Raw genomic sequence first — 23533 nt, 5'->3', positions numbered from 1 at the left:
GTCTCTATTGGATAAAGCTTTTACATACATGTTTGTATTTGAGATTACCATTGGTTGCCTGTTTTGTGTAGAATCAAATTTAAAGTGTTAATATTAGTACATAAAGCTTCCTATTACAATGCAGCTCCTTATCTGGGGTCACTAGTCATTCTTCATACTTCATCAAGGCTGCTTAGATCGATCTCCCTTCATAGGTTGGTTATTCCCTCTGCTAACGCAGCACGCTGGGTTTCTACATGGGAGCAAACCTTCTTTGGTTAGCATATGTTTATTTATTGATTCATTACATTTGTACCCCGCGCTTTCCCACACATGGCAGGCTCAATGCGGCTTACAAGTCGTAAGAATATACAATTTGTAGTAAACGTAATATTAATGGGGTTAACGAATAAGTAAAATTGAACATAGGAGGAATGAGGTGTAGAAGGAGATGGGCGTTAGAAGGTGATGTGAATTTTGTCTGTAATTCATGCTCATCTTATAGTTAAGGAGAGGAAAATGTAAACCTTTTGTATTCCCAGTTTTTTTCAATGAATGATTGTATTTCTCACTATCTACCGTGTTTCCCCGAAAATAGGACATCCCCCGAAAATAAGACCTACCCAGGTTTTGGTGCCCTTAGTAAATATAAGGCCTCCCCCGAAAGTAAGGCCTAGCAAAGTCTTATTTTCAGGGGATGTCTTATTTCGGGGAAACACGGTTGGTCCGCCCACCCTACCTCCGTCGCTCCTGCAACTAACCCCCCACCCGAGGTTGCCCCCCCACCCGAGATGGCCCCCCCACCCGAGATCGCCGCCCCCCCCCCTCCGTCGCTCCGAAACTAACCTGAAGCCTCCTTTCACATGCCTTCCAGTTCGCATCGCAGCAAGCAGCAGGGCAGGCCACTCCTTCCTTCCGTGTCCCGCCCTCGCCTGACGTAACGTAACGTCAGGCGAGGGCGGGGCACGGAAGGAAGGAGAGGCCTGCCCTGCTGCTTGCTGCGATGTGAACTGGAAGCCAAGTGAAAGGAGGCTTCAGGTTAGTTCCGGAGCGACGGTGGGGGGGCCCGGCGACTTCGGGTGGGGGGGCCATCTCAGGTGGGGGGTTAGTTGCAGAAGTGATGGAGGGAGGGTAGGCGGGCCAACCGTGTTTCCCCGAAATAAGACATCCCCTGAAAATAAGACCTAGCGCCGTTTTGGGAGCAAAAATTAATATAAGACAGTGTCTTATATTCGGGGAAACACGGTATATATATAAAACTCACCCTCAACGTTCTATTGGCTTCTGACGTCACTGAAGCCAAGGTTCGTATGTTCGAAGCTCTGAAGCCTCGAAAATCACAGTCTCTGAGCCCCGCCCTCGCGTCAAACGTAAACCGCATATAAGATAGACAGCCACATAAATTTGGATATTTAATGCCAGAGCCCAGACATTGCCCAGCATTGAACATCCGGGAATAACATCACCGCCAGCTAAAAAACCGCTCGCCTCCACCAACTGAGTATCAGCTCCTTTAAGTTCATTTTTCTTACACAGGAGAGTAGAAAATCATAATAAACTAAGCACAGAACTCCTAAACTTCATTTTGATTTGGACTCATGACGTGAAAATCATCCATTTTCAACCTGTGGCGTAGCTACGGGTGGGCACAGACCCACCCATTCTTGCCTCATGCCCAGTCTAGTGGCCCCCAAAGCACCTCACTGGCTGTGCTTCACTCCCCCCTTCTCTCTCTCCCGCCCTCTCTCTCATGGCAGCTGCCCATCTCTCTCTGAACCCCCCCTCCGCCCTCCATCTACCTTTGAGCCATTGCTGGCAGCAATTCCTGTAAGCAACCTGTGCCAGCCCTGCAGGCTTCCCTCTACCACATCTCACCCTCGATGACCTCACTTCCTGTTTCTTCACTGGCAGGGAGTCGGACACAGTAGAGGAAAGCCTGCACAGCTGGTGCAGGTTGCTTACTGGAATTGCTGCTGGTAACGCTTGGTGGTAGACCGGGGAGGGAGAGAGGAGCAGATGCCGGGCGGGGGGGGGGGGGGGGGGGGAGGGGAGCAGATGCTGGGGGGGGGGGGAAGAGAGGAGCAGATACTGGGAGGGGGGAGACAGAGGAGAAGATGCTGGATTGTGGGGGGGGGGGGGTGAAAGATGATGACAGTAGGGGCAGAGGGAAAGTTTAAAAAAAAATTGTATGTATGAGCAGGGGTGAGAGTGGGAAGGGCCCACCCAGGTTAACTCACAGCCCACCCGAAATGGAAGGTCTAACTACGCTCCTATAAATTTCAACACTTTTTATCCGTGACTTTAGTTTTGTTTTCCCAGAGATGGTCATATTTGGACACATTAAAAAATGCCAGAGAAATCACTTTTTAAATAAAGTTTACAAATCATAATATGCAAGTATGTGCAAATTTATGAAAAGGCACCATATAATTTGCACAGAACCCTTGCTGCAGAATCTTGAAAAACCTGCCCCAGGAAACCAGGGATTGCGCTTATATCCGAGAGAAACTTACAAAGCACTTAATAGAAAGTTACTTTAAAATCAAGCAGAGCTTTGCATTCTAACTCAATTATGCAATAAGAGTTTGTCTCCCCAGGTAATCAGAGTACTGAAAGAACTAGGCAAACATAAAAGTAAATGAACTTGGTAACATATGCAAATTTGCTGATTAGGATGCATTTCACCTGTGTTTGTGCTGCAGTACTGAAGTTATTTTTCCAAGCAAACTAAAATCAGTAAGAACTCCTGTCTCAGCACTTCTTTTCTGACAAAAAGGATGTTTTGCTGTATCAGCCAAGTGGGTTTTTTTTTTACCTGCAAGCAAAGCTGAATGCCTGAAAAGCAAATTATATTATCCACAGTATGATCAAATTACAGTTTTGCACACAGAAGAAAGCACTACCTGTCAAAATTCAAAATGCCATAAAGGTTAAGATAATAACTGCAGGAAAGTGATTTAACTAAATAAATGGGATGGAAAGTCCACTGATTGCATTGGGTGAGGAGCAGGAGAGAGACACACAGCAGCCGTTGTCACCATTGCTAATACTCTGACCCTTGGCCTCCTGGGGTGATTCTGCATGAAGATTTTAATTCTACAGCCCTCCCTGAAACTGCAGCGGGTATAATTGCAAAAATACAAATACATTTAAGCTTTGAGGGAGACAGGGTCACATGAGCCGGTTTCTGGAGGGAGACACTTGGTCAACATTGGGTTTTTTTAACTCATCGCCAAGTGCACCATGGAATCTGTAGTCTTGTGTCTTTGTTTGAGAGTAATAGTACTTCTCATTCCTTTTCTAGGCAGGATACTATAGTGGTTTTGTCATTGTCTTCTGGATGTCCTAGAAGACCCCTAACCTAGATTCTTGTTAGCTAAGATTAAAAGGGCACTTAGAAAAAGGGATAATGCACAGGTAGACAGGAAATCCCCTTTTAGAACTGCCTCTTCATTCGGATTTATTATTATTTACAACCCACCTTCATCCTAGGCGGGAAACAAATTATACATGTTTACTAGCGGTTCAGCCTGTAAAAACGGGCTAGTATAGGAAGGGGGGGGTTGAAAGGCCTCCCACCCCGCCGCCGAGTTCGCTGCTGCCGCTCCCCCTCCCGGAGCCGTCGCCACCCACCTTCCACCCGGTCGGGCCCTCGCTCCGCTATTGAAACAGCGAAGGCACGCAGCACACAGCTCTACTGCTGAGCTGCCGTGGCCTTCCTTCTTCTCTGCCTGTGTCCCGCCCTCGTGTGACGTAACGTCGTCGAGGGCGGGACACAGGCAGAGAAGAAGAAGGAAGGCCGACGGCAGCTCAGCAGAGCTGTGTGCTGCGTGCCCTCGCTGTTTCAATAGCGGAGCGAGGGCCTGACCGGGTGGAAGGTGGGTGGCGGCGGCGACTCCGGGTGGGGGGAGCGTTAGCGACGGTGATGTCCCTCGCAAATGCGCAGTAGAGACCCCTCTCTGTTCCGCCCCCGTCATCACGTATTGACGCGGGGGCGGGGCAGAGAGGGTCTCTACGCGCATTTGCGAGTGAGTACGACACTCGCCATTTATATATATTGATTATATTATATATATTGATGTTTATTAGGTTTTGATAACCTGCCAAATCCAAAACTGGGTCATGGCAGTTTGCAATCAATAAAAATAGGAGAAAATACAAAGGAACAACATTTGAACATAGGCCAGGATACTCAGTCACAACCCAGACATACCCAAATTTAATTTAAAAAAGGATAAAAAAAACAATAAGTAAAAATTCTTAAACCCTACAGGCTAGGCAGAATGCAGGTCAGCTAGGCTCTTATATGGGTAATTTTGTTCCAAATGTCAATTCAAAAAAAATATGCTTTGAGAAGGAATTTAAATCTAACAAAGGAAAGCTCAGAGCGTAAATAAGGAGGGCAGACTGTTCCAGAATGAAGGTGCCAAGAAAAAATAAGCGGAGTACCGGATGGGCTCATAGTGAGCATTCTTAGGAGATGGAAGGACCAACCTGTGGGAATCTAAGGAACGAAACGATCGGGAATGAGTATAGGGGATTGTGACTGTGGACAGATACAATGAACAACCCTGGTGAAGTGCTCTATGAGCTAAAGAAAGAACTTTACACAAAAACGGAGCCAATGTAATTGAATGAAAAGAGGGGTGACACGATCGTAATGCTTAGTGCGGCACACAGAAAGCGAGCGGCAGAATTTTGCAACATTTGCACACGTAGGAGAAGAAAAGCAGGAATCCCACACAAAACAGCATTACAGTAATCAATGTGTGTAATAACAAAGGCGTGAATTAAAGCATGAAGTGATGAAAAATACAGAAATCAACTAATAGAATGGATACAACGGAGCCAAAAGAAGCCTTTCTTAACAACTAGAGAAACGTGATTTTGAAACGATACCTTGGAGTTATGTTTGATTCTAAACTAATGAAAGAAGTTTACCGGAGTAACCAAACAGTCAAATAAATTAAGCGGGATAGAAGGAGTTGGAAGCGTACCAGTGATCCAGCAGGCTGATGTCTTTGAGGGATTAAGAACCATCTTTTGGTAAGACAGCCAATTAGAAACCTCCTGAAGACAGGTTTGTAGATGTACAATATCAGGAGAGAAGGGAGAAACAGGGAAAATCAATGGAATATCATCTGTATACATATAGAACTTAATATTGTACTCCTGAATCAAAAGGTCCAGAGGACAGAGAAAAATATTAAACAGAAGGGGAGACAGACCCAAACTTTAAGGAACACCAAAGTGCATAGAATTGGGAGAGGACATTGAAGAATCAGTGGAGACTACAAAATTTCTATCAGCAAGAAAGGAAAAAAAACACGAGTACGGTGGTTGGGAGACGGGGCTGGTGGTTGGGAGGCGGGGATAGTGCTGGGCAGACTTATACGGTCTGTGCCCTGAAGAGCATAGGTACAAATCAAAGTAGGGTATACACAAGAAGTAGCACACATGAGTTCTTGTTGGGCAGACTGGATGGACCGTGCAGGTCTTTTTCTGCCGTCATCATCTACTATGTTATATTTGTACCCCACATTTTCCCACCTATTTGCAGGCTCAATGTGGCTTACATAGTACCGTAATGGCATTCGCCAAGTCGGTAGATAACAAATACAAGCTTATATTGTGGTCTAATGAGGTAGGTGTGTATTAGGTACCATGAGGGTCGAGGGGAATGAAGATTGTATATTGTCCAGTACGATCATTGGTTATGCTGTGTTGCTGGGTGTGGGGATTTACGGTGGATCGGTGGGGTAAGCCTTTTTGAAGAGGTTGGTTTTTAGTGATTTCCTGAAGTTTATATGGTTATGGATTGTTTTCACAGCTTTTGGGAGTTCATTCCATAGTTGTGCGCTTATGTAGGAGAAGTAGGATGCGTAAGTTGTTTTGTATTTAAGTCCTTTGCGATTTGAGTAACGTACGTTTAGGTATGATCGTGATGATCCGATTCTATTTCTGGTTGGTAGGTCTATGAGGTCTAACATAATTAATCAACTAAAAAAAAAAAAACGAAAAAAAAACCCCAGTAAACTAAGAGTTACAAAAGTAAGTCCCATTTGAACTGGAGCAAACGTCAAAATGATGCAAAAGCCTGCTGCAAAAAAATGATGTCCTTGGAGTGGAAGCAGTTGCCTCTGCAGATAGAGCGGCCACAACTTACTGCATATACTGTTGATGTTAGTTGGCTCTTTAGCCAATTAATTTGCACATGCATCTCGGAAGAACACCCAAATCTTGGCACACAAATCTATTTATTTATTTATTGCATTTGTATCCCACATTTTCCCACCTATTTGCAAGCTCAATGTGGCTTACCGAGTTTTGTTATGACATAGTCATTCCAGGATGTCAGATACAATTTGTAATGTACAAAGATTGAGAAAGGGTAGTGAGAAGGAGGGTATTAGGCAGGATAGTATAGAAGGTGGACTTTAAAAGCTGGGTGCGCTGGTAGGTAGTTTTGTAGGTTATGGATTCTCTTTGTAGGCCTTGTTGAAGAGATGTGTCTTCAAAGATTTGCGAAAGTTAGTTATTTCGTCAATAGTTTTCAGGGCTGTAGGTAATGCATTCCACAACTGCGTGCTCATGTAAGAGAAGGTGGTGGCGTGTGTCAGCTTGTATTTTAGTCCTTTACAGCTGGGAAAGTGCAGATTGAGAAATTTGCGAGCTGATCTTATGGCATTTCTGGGAGGCAGGTCCACAAGGTTTAGCATGTAGATTGGGGCATCTGCGTGAATGATTTTGTGTACAATCCTGCAGATCTTGAACGCAATGCGTTCCTTGAGTGGGAGCCAGTGAAGCTTCTCTCTTAGGGGTTTTGCACTTTCATATTTAGTTTTAACGAATATGAGTCTGGTGGCGGTATTCTGGGCTGTGTGGAGTTTTTTGATGGTCTGTTCTTTGCAGCCAGCGTACAGTGCGTTGCAGTAGTCCAGATGACTTACTACCATTGACTGTACCAGGGTATGGAAGATGTGTCTCGGGAAGAAAAGTTTTACTCTTTTGAGTTTCCACATGGAGTGGAACATCTTTTTCGTCGTGTTCTTCACGTGGGCATCGAGTGTGAGGTTTCGATCAATGGTAACGACAAGAATTTTCAGATTTTGTGAGACGGGTAGAGAACAGTATGGTGTGGTTATGGTGGAGTATTTGTTTGTGTTGTGTTGTGTTGTGAGGTGAGTACAAGACATTGTGTTTTTTCTGCGTTGAGTTTTAAATGGAATGCATCCGCCCAGGAGTGCATGATTTGGAGGCTTTGGTTGATCTCGTTGGTGATTTCGCTCAGATCATGTTTGAACGGGATGTAAATCGTGACATCATCTGCGTATATGTAGGGGTTGAGGCTTTGATTGGCTAGAAGTTTGGCTAAAGGTATCATCATTAGTTTGAAGAGAGTTGGTGAGAGGGGGGGTCCTTGGGGAACTCCACATTCAGGAGATATGTCCGCGTTCGTTGTTACTTGGTATGCTCTTGTGGTCAGGAATCCTTTGAGCCATTTGAGAACTGTACCTCCTACACCGAAGTATTCTAGTATGTGTAGTAGTATTCCATGATTAACCATGTCAAAGGCGCTGGACATATCAAATTGTAGGAGGAGTATGTTGTTACCAGTTGCAATTGTTTGTTTGAATGAGTTCATTGCGGGCACTAGTACAGTTTCGGTGCTGTGATTTGCCCGAAATCCTGATTGAGACTCATACAGAATTGAGTGTTTGTTTAGGTATTCAGTGAGTTGTTTCGTCACTATGCCCTCCATGTGTTTGGTTATGAGCAGAATAGATGCTACTGGGCGATAATTGGTTAGGTCCATTGTGTTTTTCTTAGCATCTTTTGGCAGCGGAGATAACGCACTTTCAGTAACACAGTAAATGACAGCAGATGAAGACTTGTACAGTCCATCCAGCCCAACAGGGTGACCAGAGCCACGCCCACAACTCTGTGTGAGCCCCAGTCACCCACGCTCAAATGCTGGTTGTCAAGTTTCGACCATACCAATCATATAGGAAGACAAACAATGGAGTCTTGGTTATAACCACATACCATCCCCAAGTATTGCTGACAGTATTCAACTTACCAGTCCTCCCTGAGCTGAACAGCATCCTCACTTCTTGCACGTGACAATAAAGTGAGCTACTAGGAAACAGACCATATGCTTTCATTTCCACATCCCCACTAGTATCAATACAGAAATAAGGAACAGCAGAAGTTTTACCGCACAGGCCAATTCAAAGAACTATAGAATGATGTATAGGGAAAATCTAACTGTCACGAGAACCAGGGCTCAAAAGCTGGGGAAACATTTCACTAACAAACACGTGAGGTTTAGAAATAAGCAGAGAGAGCGCTATTATAAACGTAACTACGCTGAAGGAACATTAGAACTGCAACTCCTGCACACAAAAAGAAAACATCATCTTTCAATAAACTGGTATAAGGAATTACATTATTAAAAACTAAAATTCCACCTGCAAAAGCAGGTCTGTGATCTAATCTAATCAAAGTTTTATATACGATATTATCCCCAAAACAGAGTCCATAAGATAGAAAAGCAATTCAATATATTACAACAGTTATCCCCTTCAACATAACGATCTAGGACTAAAAAGCCATTAAAATTCGATTTAAAAATCTCTGAAATAATTCTGTCTTATGAAATCTCATAAGATGATTGTAGTCTAAAGGGAGACCATTCCATACTGCTTCTACTTTATAGGGAAACACGCATTCAAGAAATTCTTAATATTTTATTTCCTTAAAATTGCAAGGGCTTGAAATACAAGGGGCTGCAAGCATCAACCTTTTCTTACATGAGCACGCAGTTCTGGAACACACTACCACGCAACCTGAAAACGATCTACGAACAAACCACCTTCCGCAAACTATTGAAGACCCATCTTTTTGAGAAAATTTACGGAAAGAACCAAAACACATAAAGCCCAAACTCATTGTTCAGTTATGCATCAATACAGCCACTCCTGAATTCTCATCCCCCGGAATCTTACCACACTCATACCTTTACTCACAGAAAATGTATACCAAGTGTTTTCCTGTTATCATATATTGCCCCTTTTTGTCTCCCTTGTTTACTTCCAATGTTTCAGTGCTTCTTCCATGACTATACTCCTTATCGATACTTTAACTTTGACTCAAAAAAACTCATCACAATGTAATCCATAACCAAGTTGTAACAAATTGTATTTCATGACTCATAATGTATTGTAAGCCACACTGAGCCCGCAAAGAGGTGGGAAAATGTGGGATACAAATGCAATAAATAAATAAATAAATAAATAAAAGACGTCAAAGTAGACAAACTTAGATGTTCTTCTTCCAAATGGAATTTGAATTAATTCTGTCCAGTGGCGTAGCTACATGGGGCCACGGGGGCCTGGGCCCCCGTAGATTTGGCCCTGGACCCCCCGTGCCGACGACCCTCTCGACCCCCAATCCCGCCGCCAACCGCCCGTCACATACCTTTGTTGGCGGGGGACCCCCAACCCCCGCCAGCCGAGGTCCTCTTCTTCCTTCGTTCTGTTTCTGAGTCTTGACATCTTGCACGTTGTACGTGCAGGACATCGGACTCAGAAACAGAACGAAGGAAGAAGAGGACCTCGGCTGGCGGGGGTTGGGGTCCCCCGCCAGCAAAGGTACGCGACAGTGGGGGAGGGGGTCGAGAGGATCGTCAGCAGGCGGGGGGGTTCAAAGTTGGTGGTGGCGGCAGTGCAGGGGGGGGGAATAAATGTACCCCCTCACCTCGGGCTCTGGACCCCCCCTCCTGCCGGTCTGTCTACGCCCCTGATTCTGTCACACCTTCCAGTGCCACACCATGCAATATCTTAAACATGAGGTATGCTAGCTTATCCACTGTCCCCCTAATTGTATAATATTCGCCAAAAATTGCATGCGCAAATTAAGGTGCACACCCAATTCATGCGTGCAATTCAACTGAATAATGAGCTAATTAGTGCCAATAATTGCCTTTTAACAAGCAATTATTGGCACTAATTAGATTTAATTGGAACTTACATGCCTAAATTTTATGTGTAGGTAAAAAAAAAAAAAAAAGGCGCGGAAATGGGAGGATTATCGGAGGAACTGGGACGTTCCTAGCATTTACATGGGTTGTTATAGAATACAGGGGATATACTCCCAAATTAGGTGCGTACACTTGCACCACATTTCAGTTGGTGCAAATGACCGCAACCAAAATTAGACGTGAGTCCTGGGCGTAAGCGCTACTCTATAAGCCAAGCCTATCTTAAAGCACAACTTATAAAATAGCACTTTTTTAGGCGCCACATATAGAATTCACCCGTATATGAGCTTTCGACGGGAGCCAGTATACTGAAGCCAACAGCAGAGTCATATGTTCAGACCATGATCTCCTAAAAATGAACCTTATTGCCATATTGGACGGCTTCCTAAAGGAAAAGTCCATAGACCGTTATTAAATGAACTTGGAGGAAAATCCACTATTTCTGGGATAAGCAGTATAAAATGTTTTGTACTTTTTGGGGATCTTGCCAGGTATTTGTAACCTGCATTGGCCACTGTTGGAAACAGGATGCTGGGCTTGATGGACCTTTGGTCTTTGCCAGTATGGCAACACTTATGGAATCTTGCTACTCTTTAGGGTTCTAAATGGAATGTTGCTATACACTTTGAAATTCTGTATGGAATCTTGTTATTCTTTAGAATTCTAGAATCTTGCTACTCTTTGGGGTTCTACATGGAATGTTACTATTGTTTGGGTTTCTGCCAGGTACTTGTGACCTGGATTGGCCACTGTTGGAAACAGGATGCTGGGCTTGATGGACCTTTGGTCTTTCCCAGTATAGCAACACTTATGTACTTGGGATTCTGAATGGAATCTTGCTACTCTTTAGGGTTCTAAATGGAATGTTGCTATACACTTTGAAATTCTGCATGGAATCTTGTTATTCTTTAGAATTCTAGTATCTTGCTACTCTTTGGGGTTCTACATGGAATGTTACTATTGTTTGGGTTTCTGCCAGGTACTTGTGACCTGGATTGGCCACTGTTGGAAACAGGATGCTGGGCTTGATGGACCTTTGGTCTTTCCCAGTATGGCAACACTTATGTACTTATTGCCGTATTTTGCAGAAGTTGCAATTTTTTTCAGCAACTTCATTGAAATTCCACAATAAAGAGGACTAGCATACTCTAGCTGAGAAAGAACCATAGCTTGATCTATTTTTCTATCTGAGAGTTTAACTCTGTATGAGGTGGACAGTGAGCCTCTTAGGCGTCATATGCTGTGGGTTCAGACAACTTTGTCGCCTCCAGTCACTTACTAGATCTGGTGATAAGCCCAGCCCTCTCAACGCTCGAACACTGTTTTGGGTTGGTTTCGTTTTTTGCTCTCCAGTTGAATTAGGCTAGGGAAAAAAAAATATAAAACAGAACACATTCTGGCATAACAAGCTCATAACACATGTAATAAAAAAAATAACTCCCCCTAATTAAACTCAAAACAGAGCACTAATATACATAGGACCACATAGAGAAAAGCCTTCTTCTCATGTAGAAAAACAAGGGGCAACCTACTGCAGATCCATTTCTTTTTTTTTTTTGGCCTACAAGTCAGTGGCATAGCCATGGGGGGGGGGGCCTTGGGGGCCTGCACCCCCCTCCCCCCAAAGTCTGCTGGTTTGGCTGGCGGGGGTCCTCATGACCCACCAGCAGAGGCTTTCCTGGCCGCCGCACTGCCTGCCCTGCTTCCCTCTCCGTCACGCGCAAGTAACATAGTAACATAGTGGATGACGTCAGAAAAAGACCTGCACAGTCCATCTAGTCTGCCCAACAAGATAAACTCATATGTGCTACTTCTTGTGTATACCTTACCTTGATTTCTATCTGCCATTTTCAGGACACAGACCGTAGAAGTCTTGCCCAGAACTAGCCCCACCACCCAAACACCAGCCCCGCCTCCCAATCTCAGCTAAGCTTCTGAGGATCCATTCCTTCTGCACAGGATTCCTTTATGTTTATCCCACGCATGCTTGAATTCCGCTACCGTTTTCATCTCCACCACCTCCCGCGGGAGGGCATTCCAAGTATCTACTACCCTCTCCGTGAAAAAATACTTCCTGACATTTTTCTTGAGTCTGCCCCCCTTCACTCTCATATCATGTCCTCTCGTTCTACCGCCCTCCCATCTCCAGAAAAGGTTTTAATGACATTGAGCATGTGTGAGCTTCGCAACATGCTCAATTTCACTAAAACCGAGCGATCGTGCTGGGACGGGAAAGCAGAGCAGGGCAGTGCGGAGCCGAGTTATCACCACATGAAGGCTTTGTCCAGGTATATGGGGTTGCAGCAAGGGCAGAGAGCGGCGGGGAGGAAGGGCAAAATGTGCCCCCCTCAATCGAGGTCTGGCTATGCCTGTGCTACAAGGTACCCAATGGGAGAGAGACTGAGCAGGGCCCGGGGCAAGGCCGCCACCGCCCCCCCCCCCCCCCCAATCCCTAACACTGTCGCCTCCCTTCAGGGCCGCAGAGAGAGGGGGGCAGGGGGAACAAAATATGTTTGCTTTTTGCAGGGTTTGTTTACTGGAGCTCTGTAGAGGGTTTCCCCTCCCAGTCCCCAGCACCTTGACAGAGATGGTGATATAAGGGATATAACTTAATTTTAACTCCCGAGCTCCATTCAGTCCTAGCTACACCACTGAGTCAGACATCTCAGTTTTCTCCAGCAAACTGGCAAACCAGCGCTGAAATATGTCACTCCAGCATCTACGGTACCTGCGGCACGAGGCTCACGTGAATGTTGCAGAAGTTTTCTCTTTTTGCCCTGAATTGGAATTGTCGGAACGCTTCAACGAATGCCATCCCTTCAATGTCACCGATCGTGCCGCCCAGCTGGAAAAGAGCAAACGCACTTCACAGGTCAGCACAACACAACAAAAGGTCATTATTTATTTATTTATTTGTTACATTTGTACCCCACATTTTCCCACCTCTTTGCAGGTTCAATGTGGCTTACGTAGTGCCGGAGAGCAGTTGCAGACTCCGGTGTATACAAATACAAAGGTGAAGTTGTGATAGGTTAAGGTTCATGTGGTAGGACCATATAGAGGAAACGTTCGACGGTGGGGTTCGGTGACGGCCATTATGAACTTTAGCGTTGTTGTGTCGCTGAGCTCAGGTAGTTACGATGGGTCTGCGGGGTATGCGTTTTTAAACAGGTGGGTCTTAAGTGTCTTTCTGAAGTGTAGTCATATATGGTTTTCAAGTCTTTTGGCAGTGCGTTCCATAGTTGTGTGCTGACGTAGGAAAAACTGGATACTACCGTTACTATCATTACTGCGTTTTATTTTGTATTCTCATTTTTCACGCGCTGTAAATCAACTTGGCCACATATTTTACAAAGGAAGGCGGTATGCAGTGGCGTTCCTAGACTCGACGACACCCGGGGCGGATCGCCGATGCCCCGCCCACCACGGGTGCACACCGCTAGGGGGGGGGGTGCCGCGGTGCGCGCCTCTCGGCTGCGAGTTTGAATCGCTACGCTAAATTCTCTCGTTCGCTGCAGCTCCTTCCCTCTGCCCCAGAACAGGAAGTAACCTGTTCCGGGGCAGAGGGAGGGAGCTGCAGCGAACGAGAGAATTAAGCGTAGCGATTCGAACTCGCAGCCGACAGGCGCGCGCCGCGGCACCCCACAGTGGCGTGCACCCGGAGTGGACCGCCCCCCACCGCCCCCTCTTGGTACGCCACTGGCGGTATGTAAGCGTAATTGAACAGCACTTTTTGCAAAACTCACTCAGTTCCATTCTTTTTTGTCATTTTTCAGCTATGCAATTAATTTCATTCAAATCAAGGCAAGATTCATTTACTGTAGCTTAATCCTGTTCCAAAACAAAGGCTGGCACCACAAATATTTCAAAGTATGTCAGCCAGCTCTGCTTGTCTCACGTGTCAGAGTCGGCATACAGAACACCTTCCCTCACCACTCAGAGTAGACTACTTCATGCAAAACCAAATTTCAGTTTATTTTTGATATTCCGCTGTTAACGAACGCTTAAAAAAGGGGTGGAGACCCTTACACAAGGACAACAAAGATAAAACAAAAATTATCAGAGCATTTCTGGCTGCAGCGAGTAATTCAAGTTATGCACGTTAAATCTACACACATTATTTCAGAGATTTTATGCATGTAGAGTCAGTTTAACAAATCTTCTTTAAGCACATAAAATTTCCGTCCCTAATACAGAAGTTCTCAATCCAGTCCTCGGGACACACCTAGCCAGTCAGGTTTTCAGGATACCCACAATGAAAATGCATGAGATAAATTTAAATGCACCTACCCTCCACTGTATGCAAATCTACCTTATGCATACTTGACTGGCTAGGTATATCTCAGGGACTAGATTGAGAGCCACTGCTCTAATAGATGTGGAGAGCTTAAAAGACCAGTTTTCCTAAGGGGAAACTAAGGGCATAATGTCATTGGCAACAACATTGTCTAATGGCACCTGGATGAACTGCTCTCCCAGAGCAAAGAACTTAGTGTCAAGTTATGACCATGCACAGCCCTTTCTGCGTGCAGTGGTGTCATCAGTTGTTCAGTTTTGATTTTCCGCTCAGTCACACGTAGAGAATGACATGGGGACAAAGTTTGCCCCCCATCCCCGCCCCGTGGGTTCTGTCTACGTCCCCAGGCAATGGTGAGTTAAGTAATTTGCCCATGATCACAAGGAGCCATAGTGGGATTTGAACCTGGCTTCCCTCACTCTCAGCCTGCTGCTCTAATCATTAGTGTGCTCCTCCATGCCATATAACCCTTCCCACCTGCAGCCTCCCTGACAGATGCCAGAATCTTTTGAACTTCAGAACTAACTAGGAAACTCAAAGAAGCGTTGCACATGGAAGGAGCCACATATGTGACGCGTCTGTTCACGCTTTCCAAAAATACTAGGTCTAGGGGGCATGTGATGAAGCTACAATGTAGTAAATTTAAAACGAATCGGAGAAAACCTCTCTTCACTCAACGTGTAATTAAACTCTGGAATTCGTTGCCAGACAATGTGGTAAAGGCGGTGAGCTTAGCGGAGTTTAAAAAAGGTTTGGACGGCTTCCTAAAGGAAAAGTCCATAGACCGCTATTAAATGGACTGGGGAAAAGCCACTATTTCTGGGATCAGCAGTATAAAATGTTTTGTACATTTTTGGGGTCCTGCCAGGTATTTGTGACCTGGATTGGCCAATGTTAGAAACAGGATGCTGGGCTTTCCCAGTATGGCAATACTTATGTACTTATGCACATGTGCTAACTTCTGAGCTCTGGAAGAATGGTTCCAACCCAGCACGGTCGGATCACATCACCCACCTGTATGCCTCATCGATCCTGCAGTCTATGAAAAACACCCGTTATAAGTGAGCAATATCGCTTGATAGTATCTCCCATCAGCTGTACATTTCAGGCTCTGATCTATATTATCAAACTATCTTTGATCCTGATTTCAGTTTGGTTTCCTTTGGTAGCCCGAAGACATATGGGTAGACAGCCAGCAGTGGTAAGCTTTTTTTTTTGTCTGCCAAAGGATTTTATGCCTGAATATTCAATACCAGGCCATGTCTGGGCACTGGCAAAGAATATCAGGGCATATGTGGCCTAACTGGTTAAGTGTAAATAGTCAGCATTTATTTATTTATTTATTGCATTTGTATCCCACATTTTCCCACCTCTTTGCAGGCTCAATGTGGCTTACAATACATCATGAGTAGTGGAAATATATAGGAAAATAGACATTTAGTATTACATAATGATCTTGGTTAACATGATAATGATGAAATAAGATAGAGTGACAAGCAAATGCTGTAAGACAATTCTGGGTGTATTTGTAGGAGTTCACATTTGTTGATCTTTGTGGTATGCCTTGTTAAAGAGATGGGTCTTCAGTAGTTTGCGGAAGTTAGTTAGTTCATAGATCGTTTTCAGGCTGTGCGGCAGCGCGTTCCAGAATTGTGTGCTCTCAAGTAGGAAAAGGTAGAGGCATGCGTTAGTTTGTATTTTAGACCTTTACAGTTGGGGAAGTGAAGATTGAGGAATGTGCGGGATGATTTTTTAGCATTCCTGGGTGGTAAGTCTATCAAGTCTGACATGTAGGCTGGGGCATCTCCGTGAATGATTTTGTGAGCTAGGGTACATATTTTGAACGTAATGTGTCCTTTAAGTGGGAGCCAGTGTAGCTTTTCTCGTAGGGGTTTCGCACTTTCATATTTTGTTTTACCGAATACGAGTCTAGCTGCTGTGTTCTGAGCTGTCTGAAGTTTCTTGATTATTTGCTCCTTGCAGCCAGCGTAGAGTGCGTTGCAGTAGTCTAGATGACTGAGTACCATTGATTGTACCAGATTGCGGAAGACGGTCCTTGGGAAGAAAGGTCTTACTCTTTTTAGTTTCCACATTGAGTGGAACATCTTCTTAGTTGTGTTTTTCGCGTGACTCTCAAGAGTTAGGTGTCGATCAATGGTAACTCCAAGAATTTTTAGGGTATCCAAAATTGGAAGGTTCAGTTTTGATGTGGTAATGGTGGTGAATTTGTTCGTGTTGTGTTGAGAGGTGAGGATTAGGCATTGGGTTTTTTCTGCATTGAGTTTCAGTTGAAATGCATCCGCCCATGAATGCATGACATGTAGGCTTTGGTTGATATCATTGGAAATTTCCTTTAAATCTTGTTTAAATGGGATGTAAATCGTTACATCGTCTGCGTATATATATGGGTTGAGGTTTTGGTTTGATAGTAATTTGGCCAAGGGTATCATCATTAGGTTGAATAAGGTTCGTGAGAGGGGGGATCCCTGTGGAACTCCGCATTCAGGTATCCATGTGGCTGATGTAGTTGAGTTAGATGTCACTTGGTATGATCGTGAGGTTAGGAACCCCTTGAACCAACTGAGAACGCTGCCTCCAATTCCGAAGTACTCGAGGACATGTAATAGTATTCCATGATCAACCATGTCGAAGGTGCTAGACATGTCAAATTGTAGAAGTAGTATGTTCTTGCCAGTTGCAATTTAATCAAATAAGTTGAACCAAATAGATTGGACAGTGCTTTTCCCAGTCCTATTTATGCAGCTACCTTAGCCAGTTTAGTGCTGAATTTTGGCATTTAGCCATCTAAGTGCCAACTCTGTTCTCAGAACGCCCACAAAATATCCAGCATTTGCTTAGGTGCTAAGCAAGCATTTTCAGAAGCACTCGGGTTTGCCACCATACCTTTCTCAATACCCACTTCCTTATACTCCCCCCAGGACATGCCGTTTGTCCCAATCCCATCTGCTTCACATTCCTTTCTTTTGGTATGTTCGCTTGCCTTTGTTCAGAATAAAGACTTTCACATTGTAGGCCCCTCCCTCTGGAATGCCCTCCTTCCCCAATTAAGGGACTTTACCTGCATTTGGAGACTTTCGCTCTGCCTTTAAAACTCTTCATTTCAAAGAAGCTTTTGGCCTTAATCCCTGAGTTTTCTAGTTTATCTTCTCCGCTCCCTAGACTCTAGCTGATTGGTGTGGCGTAGACTATGGGGCTCATTTTCGAAAGAGAAGGACGTCCGTCTTTCGACATAAATCGGAAGATGGACGTCCTTCTCCCAGGGACGTCCAAATCGGTATAATCGAAACCCAATTTAGGACGTCTCCAACTGTACTCCGTCGCAAGGACGGCCAAAGTTCAAGGGGGTGTTTCAGAGGCGTAGCGAAGGCAAGACTTGGCTGTGCCTAATACTTGGACATCCTTGACCCATAATCAAAAAAAAACAAGGACATCCCTGACACCCGGACCTGTTTTTCTTACGACTAAGGCAGAAAAAGGTGCCTGAAATGACCAGATGACCACCGGAGAGAATCGGGGATCACCTCCCGTTACTCTCCCAGAGGTCACTAACCCCCTCCCACCCTCAAAAAAACATCCTTAAAAATATTTTGTGCCAGCCTCAGATGTCATACTCAGGTCCGTCACAGCAGTATGCAGGTCCCTGGAGCAGTTTTAGTGGCTGCAGTGCACTTCAGACAGGAGGACCCAGCCCCATTCCCGCCCCCACACCTGTTATGTTTGTGGAGGAAACAGCGAGCCCTCCAAAACCCACCACAAACCCACTGTACCCACATCTAGGTGCCCCCTTCACCTGTAAGGGCTATGGTAGTGTTGTACAGTTATGGGTAGTGTTTTTTTTTTTTTGGGGGGGGGGGGGGGTTGGGGGGCTCAGCACACAAGGTAAGGGAGCTATGTTCCTGGGAATAATTTATGAAGTCCACTGCAGTGCCCCCTAGGGTGCCCAGTTGCTGTCCTGGCATGTCAGGGGGACCAGTGCACTACAAATGCTGGCTCCTCCCACAACTAAATGGCTTGCATTTGGTCGTTTTTGATATGGACGTCTTTGGTTTCGAAAATCGACGAAAGTCAGAAACGTCCATGTCTAGGGACATCCATCTCTAAGGACAGCCAAGTTTAAGGATTTGGACGTCCCTGTGAATGAGGATGGTTACAGCAATAGAGGGGGAGGATGAGTTTTAGTTGTTTGCAATACGCTTAAAAGTACATCAATGGTGTGGCATATAATCTGGGGGGGTGGGGGGGGTGGGGGGCGGAGTTGGAGAGGAAGGGGGGGGGGGGAATGTTTACTATTTTGATGATGCGATTTTCGCCCTGTTGGTATTCTATTTGTTTTGTTTCTCAATGGATATATATTGAAACGGTTGACGTTCATTTTTATTATATCATCCATAAAAAAAAAAATTGTTGAACATAAGATAGAGGGGCAGGGTGGGGTTAAATTGTTAAAAGTTTGATGACGAAATGTATCATTTGGTCCTTATTGTATATCTTTTCCTATGTGAACCTCTGTGTATGAATATCGTAGATGTTTTTTTTTCTGTTTTTGTCATCAATAAAAATGTTGAAATATAAGGATTTGGACGTCCCTGACGGTATTTTCGAAACAAAAGATGGACGTCCATCTTGTTTCAAAAATACGGGTTTCCCCGCCCCTGGATTTTGCCGTTTTGCAAGGGCGTCCAAATCGCAACTTGGACGTCCCTTTCGAAAATGCCCCTCCACATGTGACAGTATCATGGCATACCCTCTCTGCTCTTCCCTCTTCCTTTTAACTTTCGTTTCCTGTGACAAATGGAGTTCCTCTTCCTTCTGCCTTTCTTTGTTTCATTTTTCTCTCTCTGCCTGCTCTATTTCTATATTTAATCACTTGTATTTTTGTAAACCACTCTGAAGACCCTCGCCCTAGGGTGGTTTATCAAGCCCTAATTAAAGCTGAAAACTTGACAAGCCACTGAATATGCCCTGTTAGCCCGGACAAGTGAATTAAACAGCCAGGAGCCTCTCCTAACCGTTTAAATTGTTTTGTTTTTTTGTTTTTGTTACATTTGTACCCGCGCTTTCCCACTCATGGCAGGCTCAATGCGGCAGGCAATGGAGGGTTAAGTGACTTGCCCAGAGTCACAAGGAGCTGCCTGTGCCTGAAGTGGGAATCGAACTCAGTTCCTCAGTTCCCCAGGACCAAAGTCCACCACCCTAACCACTAGGCCACTCCTCCTCCACTGTTGCTACTATTTGAGATTCTACATGGAATGTTGCTATTCCCCCTTGCAGATCACCAATGTGGCCGCGCAGGCTGGGACGTATGTGCAGGACGTATGTGCAGGACGTCAGACTCACAGAAACAGAAGCCTGCGCAGCCTTCTACATGGAATGTTGCTAGTAGAATAGCAACATTCCATGTAGAATCTCCAATAGTAGCAACATTCCTCGTAGAATCTCCAATAGTAGCAACATTCCATGTAGAATCTCCAATAGTATCTATTTTATTTTTGTTACGTTTGTACCCCGCGCTTTCCCACTCATGGCAGGCTCAAAGCGGCTTACATGGTGCAATGGAGGGTTAAGTGACTTGCCCAGAGTCACAAGGAGCTGCCTGTGCCTGAAGTGGGAATCGAACTCAGTTCCTCAGGACCAAAGTCCACCACCCTAACCACTAGGCCACTCCTCCACTGTTGCTACTATTGGTGATTCTACATGGAATGTTGCTATTCCACTAGCAACATTCCATGTAGAAGTCGGCCCTTGCAGATCACCAATGTGGCCGCGCAGGCTTCTGCTTCTGTGAGTCTGACGTCCTGCACGTACGTGGAATAGCAACATTCCATGTAGAATCTCCAATAGTAGCAACATTCCATGTAGAATCTCCAATAGTATCTATTTTATTTTTGTTACATTTGTACCCCGCGCTTTCCCACTCATGGCAGGCTCAGTGCGGCTTACATGGGGCAATGGAGGGTTAAGTGACTTGCCCAGAGTCACAAGGAGCTGCCTGTGCCTGAAGTGGGAATCAAACTCAGTTCCTCAGTTCCCCAGTACCAAAGTCCACCACCCTAACCACTAGGCCACTCCTCCACTGAACCCCATAATTCTTTACTACTTTACCTCTGACAAGAGTAAATATGGTTAGAGAACATCTTTCTCTCTTGCTCCCCCTTGTTGGTTTGTGTACATCTTTTCTGTAGCAAGGACAAGTGAACCAGAATGCTGCCGTGGCACTGGGGCGTGTGTAAGCTGAACCTTTTGCACCCTCTTATGGACTCTTGTCGTATTGCAAAATGTCATACTAAGCTGTTTCACTTCAATTACATGCTCTGTGGAAATAATATTTTGTCTTTTTCCAATAATATTTTTGGAAGGTAACTTTAATGTAGCAGGAATAAAAAAGAAAAATCAATAACTTAGGTCCGGGTGCTATTAAGAGTCAACGCCCTGGACGAGATATCGAGTCAAGGGGGAGATGGGATGGGGGGGGGGGGGAGGATAGGGGGATGGTTTGGGCAGAGGGATTGTTGTGTGTTCTTTTCAGAGGTGGGAGGTGGGGAGGGGGGTGGGGTGGGGTTACTTTAAATGGTGTAGAACAATGAAAGTGTGAGTCTTTGCTAATCATAGTGTTTGGGTATTACCGTTGCTGTTTCAATTTGATGTTTTTGTATCTCCTGTGTTGCCATCAATAAAAAAAAAAAATATTGAAACAAAAAAGAAAAATCACATCATTTTGCTATTTTCTTGGCTGTATGACGTCCTATTTTGCACTTATTCTTTGGTGAGGTTTTTTTCGCAATATTTCTCTTATTTTTTTTTTTTTCTGTTTACTGAAGCATTGGTATATACCTTTTTATTAACATACAGGGAGGGGCATTTTCAATATGACATCTAAGTCCGACTTTGACGTTTTGCAAAAAAACATCCAAAATCTGAATAGGAAAGAAGGTCATTTTCAAAAAAGAAAAATGTCTATCTTTTTTTTTTTTTTTTTTCCAAAAATACTGTTTTGAACAAGGTTTTGTGATTTGGATGTTTTGTTTTTTGGTCTATTTTTGGGGGGGGGGGGGGGGGGGGGGGGGGGAAAAAAAAACATCCAAGTGCAAAACGCACAAAATCAAACCATTGGAGGAGCCAGCATTTTTAGTAGACTGCTTCCCCAGACATCCCAGGAAAGCAATAGGGCACCCTAGGGGGCACTGCAGTGCACTTCATAAAATGTTGCTAGGTACACATTTCACCATTGCTCCCTTATCTTGTCTGCTGACCCGCCCCCAAACCCACTACACCCAACTGTGCACCACTAGTATAGCCCTTACGGGTGAAAGGGGCACCATGGGTGTAATGAAAGATTCTAAAGATTGTTTTTCAACTCTGCCTTGACCGACAGTGCACTCGGAGTCTGTATTTTTGATTAGAAGCCCTTCGCTGTACCTTTTCCAATTCTACTATATCTTTTTTGAGATACGGAGACCAGTACTGAACACAATACTCCAGGTGCGGTCGCACCATGGAGCGATACAACGGCATTATAACATCCGCACACCTGGACTCCATACCCTTCCTAATAACACCCAACATTCTATTCGCTTTCCTAGCCGCAGCAGCACACTGAGCAGAAGGTTTCAGCGTATCATCGACGACGACACCCAGATCCCTTTCTTGATCCGTAACTCCTAACGCGGAACCTTGCAAGACGTAGCTATAATTCGGGTTCCTCTTACCCACATGCATCACTTTGCACTTGTCAACATTGAACTTCATCTGCCACTTGCACGCCCATTCTCCCAGTCTCGCAAGGTCCTCCTGTAATCGTTCACATTCCTCCTGCGACTTGACGACCCTGAATAATTTTGTGTCATCGGCAAGAAGATAAGACACAGCTCTAATTAATTAGGTACGTGAAGGGAGAGGTGGAGCCTGTTTCGAATTCAGATTGGCCACCCGGAATGAGAAGCACGTGACCACATTCCCACATTCTCAAGCATTCTGTAATTTTCCTTAGCTCTGAACATGAGTTCTAAGCCTAATAAAAAGGGGAATTTCTGCCAGTGAAATTAGGAGCTCCTCTGTGAATAACATACGTACTGCGCAGAGAACAATATTTCCTGGTCAAGACTCCTGGCTTTCGATGTGAACAGGGCCCCTCCCCCCAGCTGATAAAAGCCTGGATGTAGAGATTAAGGACCAGTGATGTATGTAAAGTTATGACGTATGTATATTATGATGTATTATTGCTTCTTTTCCTGGTCTAGAAGCTCCTAGCTTTGCTTGGATGTAGTGATCAGCGATGTAATGATTGTTTATAGGTATTGTTTATTTTCAGTTATATAGCTTAATCATTTTGTATATATCTTAATCATTGTGTATCTTAGAACCTCTAATAAAAGTCTCATTTACCTAATACGAATCCAAAAGAATCCACAGTAATTAATGAGTAGTCTGTGTCAGTGAGGCAGGCTGTAAAACCAAGTCAGAACACCATCTCACATCCATGCAGAACTTTTGTCTCCTGAGTTTAAAGTTATTTTAAAATCCCACTTCTTTCAGTCTGCTTTTGAAGTTCCTGGACAGTAGGATTTGGTTGGCCTGCAGATTAATGCATCCTTGGGTTGTGGCTTGTGTTTTAACTTTTTTTTTTGAGTGTATGATTGCAATTTTCCTATCCTAAATTGAGTTCTTTTTTGTTTTTTTCTTTCTTTTTTTCTGTAAACCACTGTATCCTATACCCAGAAATGGCGGTATATTAAATTGTTTTAAGAAGCATAAATATATATTTTTAGGGAACTTCTTTAGAGTTTATCTTCTTTTCACTCTGCTATTTCATTTCTGTGCACTGTGGAGATATAGCAACAAGTCTTTGCAGTCCAGCCTTTCATGCCCCCTCCCTGCGCAAAGAAGAGAGATTGCCATGAAAACTGTCTACTGTAACCAGAACCTGTGTGAGCTGAATATTCTGCTGTCATCATATTAAAAGTATCTATCTTATCAACTCTAGACTCTTACTGCTCTCCTTCCTCTTATCCTTAGTCTCTCTCCATATCTCCTCTCCTCTTGCAAATGCATGCCGATTCACTTTCTATACTCAATATTTAATTATTTCTTTTGATATAAGTCTATGGTTTATTGCATTAATTGTATACATGCTTGCACATTCTTATTATCAACAGTGTTTTTCTCCCCTTATTCTTTTTCTCCTTTTACATTGTATA

The 23533-nt window shown here is 44.4% G+C and overlaps 1 protein-coding gene across 7 annotated transcripts in view; it reads right to left on the bottom strand.

Moving 5' to 3' along the window:
• The window catches only part of CTPS2 (CTP synthase 2), a 541710-nt gene that overhangs the window by 501155 nt on the left and 17022 nt on the right, over window positions 1–23533 (bottom strand). For all 7 annotated transcript variants that reach the window (XM_030202308.1, XM_030202304.1, XM_030202305.1 and 4 more), the window contains exons 5-6: window positions 12750–12866; window positions 11301–11384 (exon numbers count right to left, since the gene is read on the bottom strand). In XM_030202308.1, the coding sequence (XP_030058168.1) occupies window positions 11301–11384; window positions 12750–12866 (201 nt within the window). The remainder of the gene's footprint in view (window positions 1–11300; window positions 11385–12749; window positions 12867–23533) is intronic.

The sequence above is a fragment of the Microcaecilia unicolor genome, chromosome 4 (genome assembly GCF_901765095.1).
Source record: "Microcaecilia unicolor chromosome 4, aMicUni1.1, whole genome shotgun sequence".
In the NCBI taxonomy this organism is placed as follows: Eukaryota; Metazoa; Chordata; class Amphibia; order Gymnophiona; family Siphonopidae; genus Microcaecilia; species Microcaecilia unicolor.
Note: the sequence above shows the minus strand (reverse complement) of the source record. Positions and strands in the feature narration are given on the sequence as shown.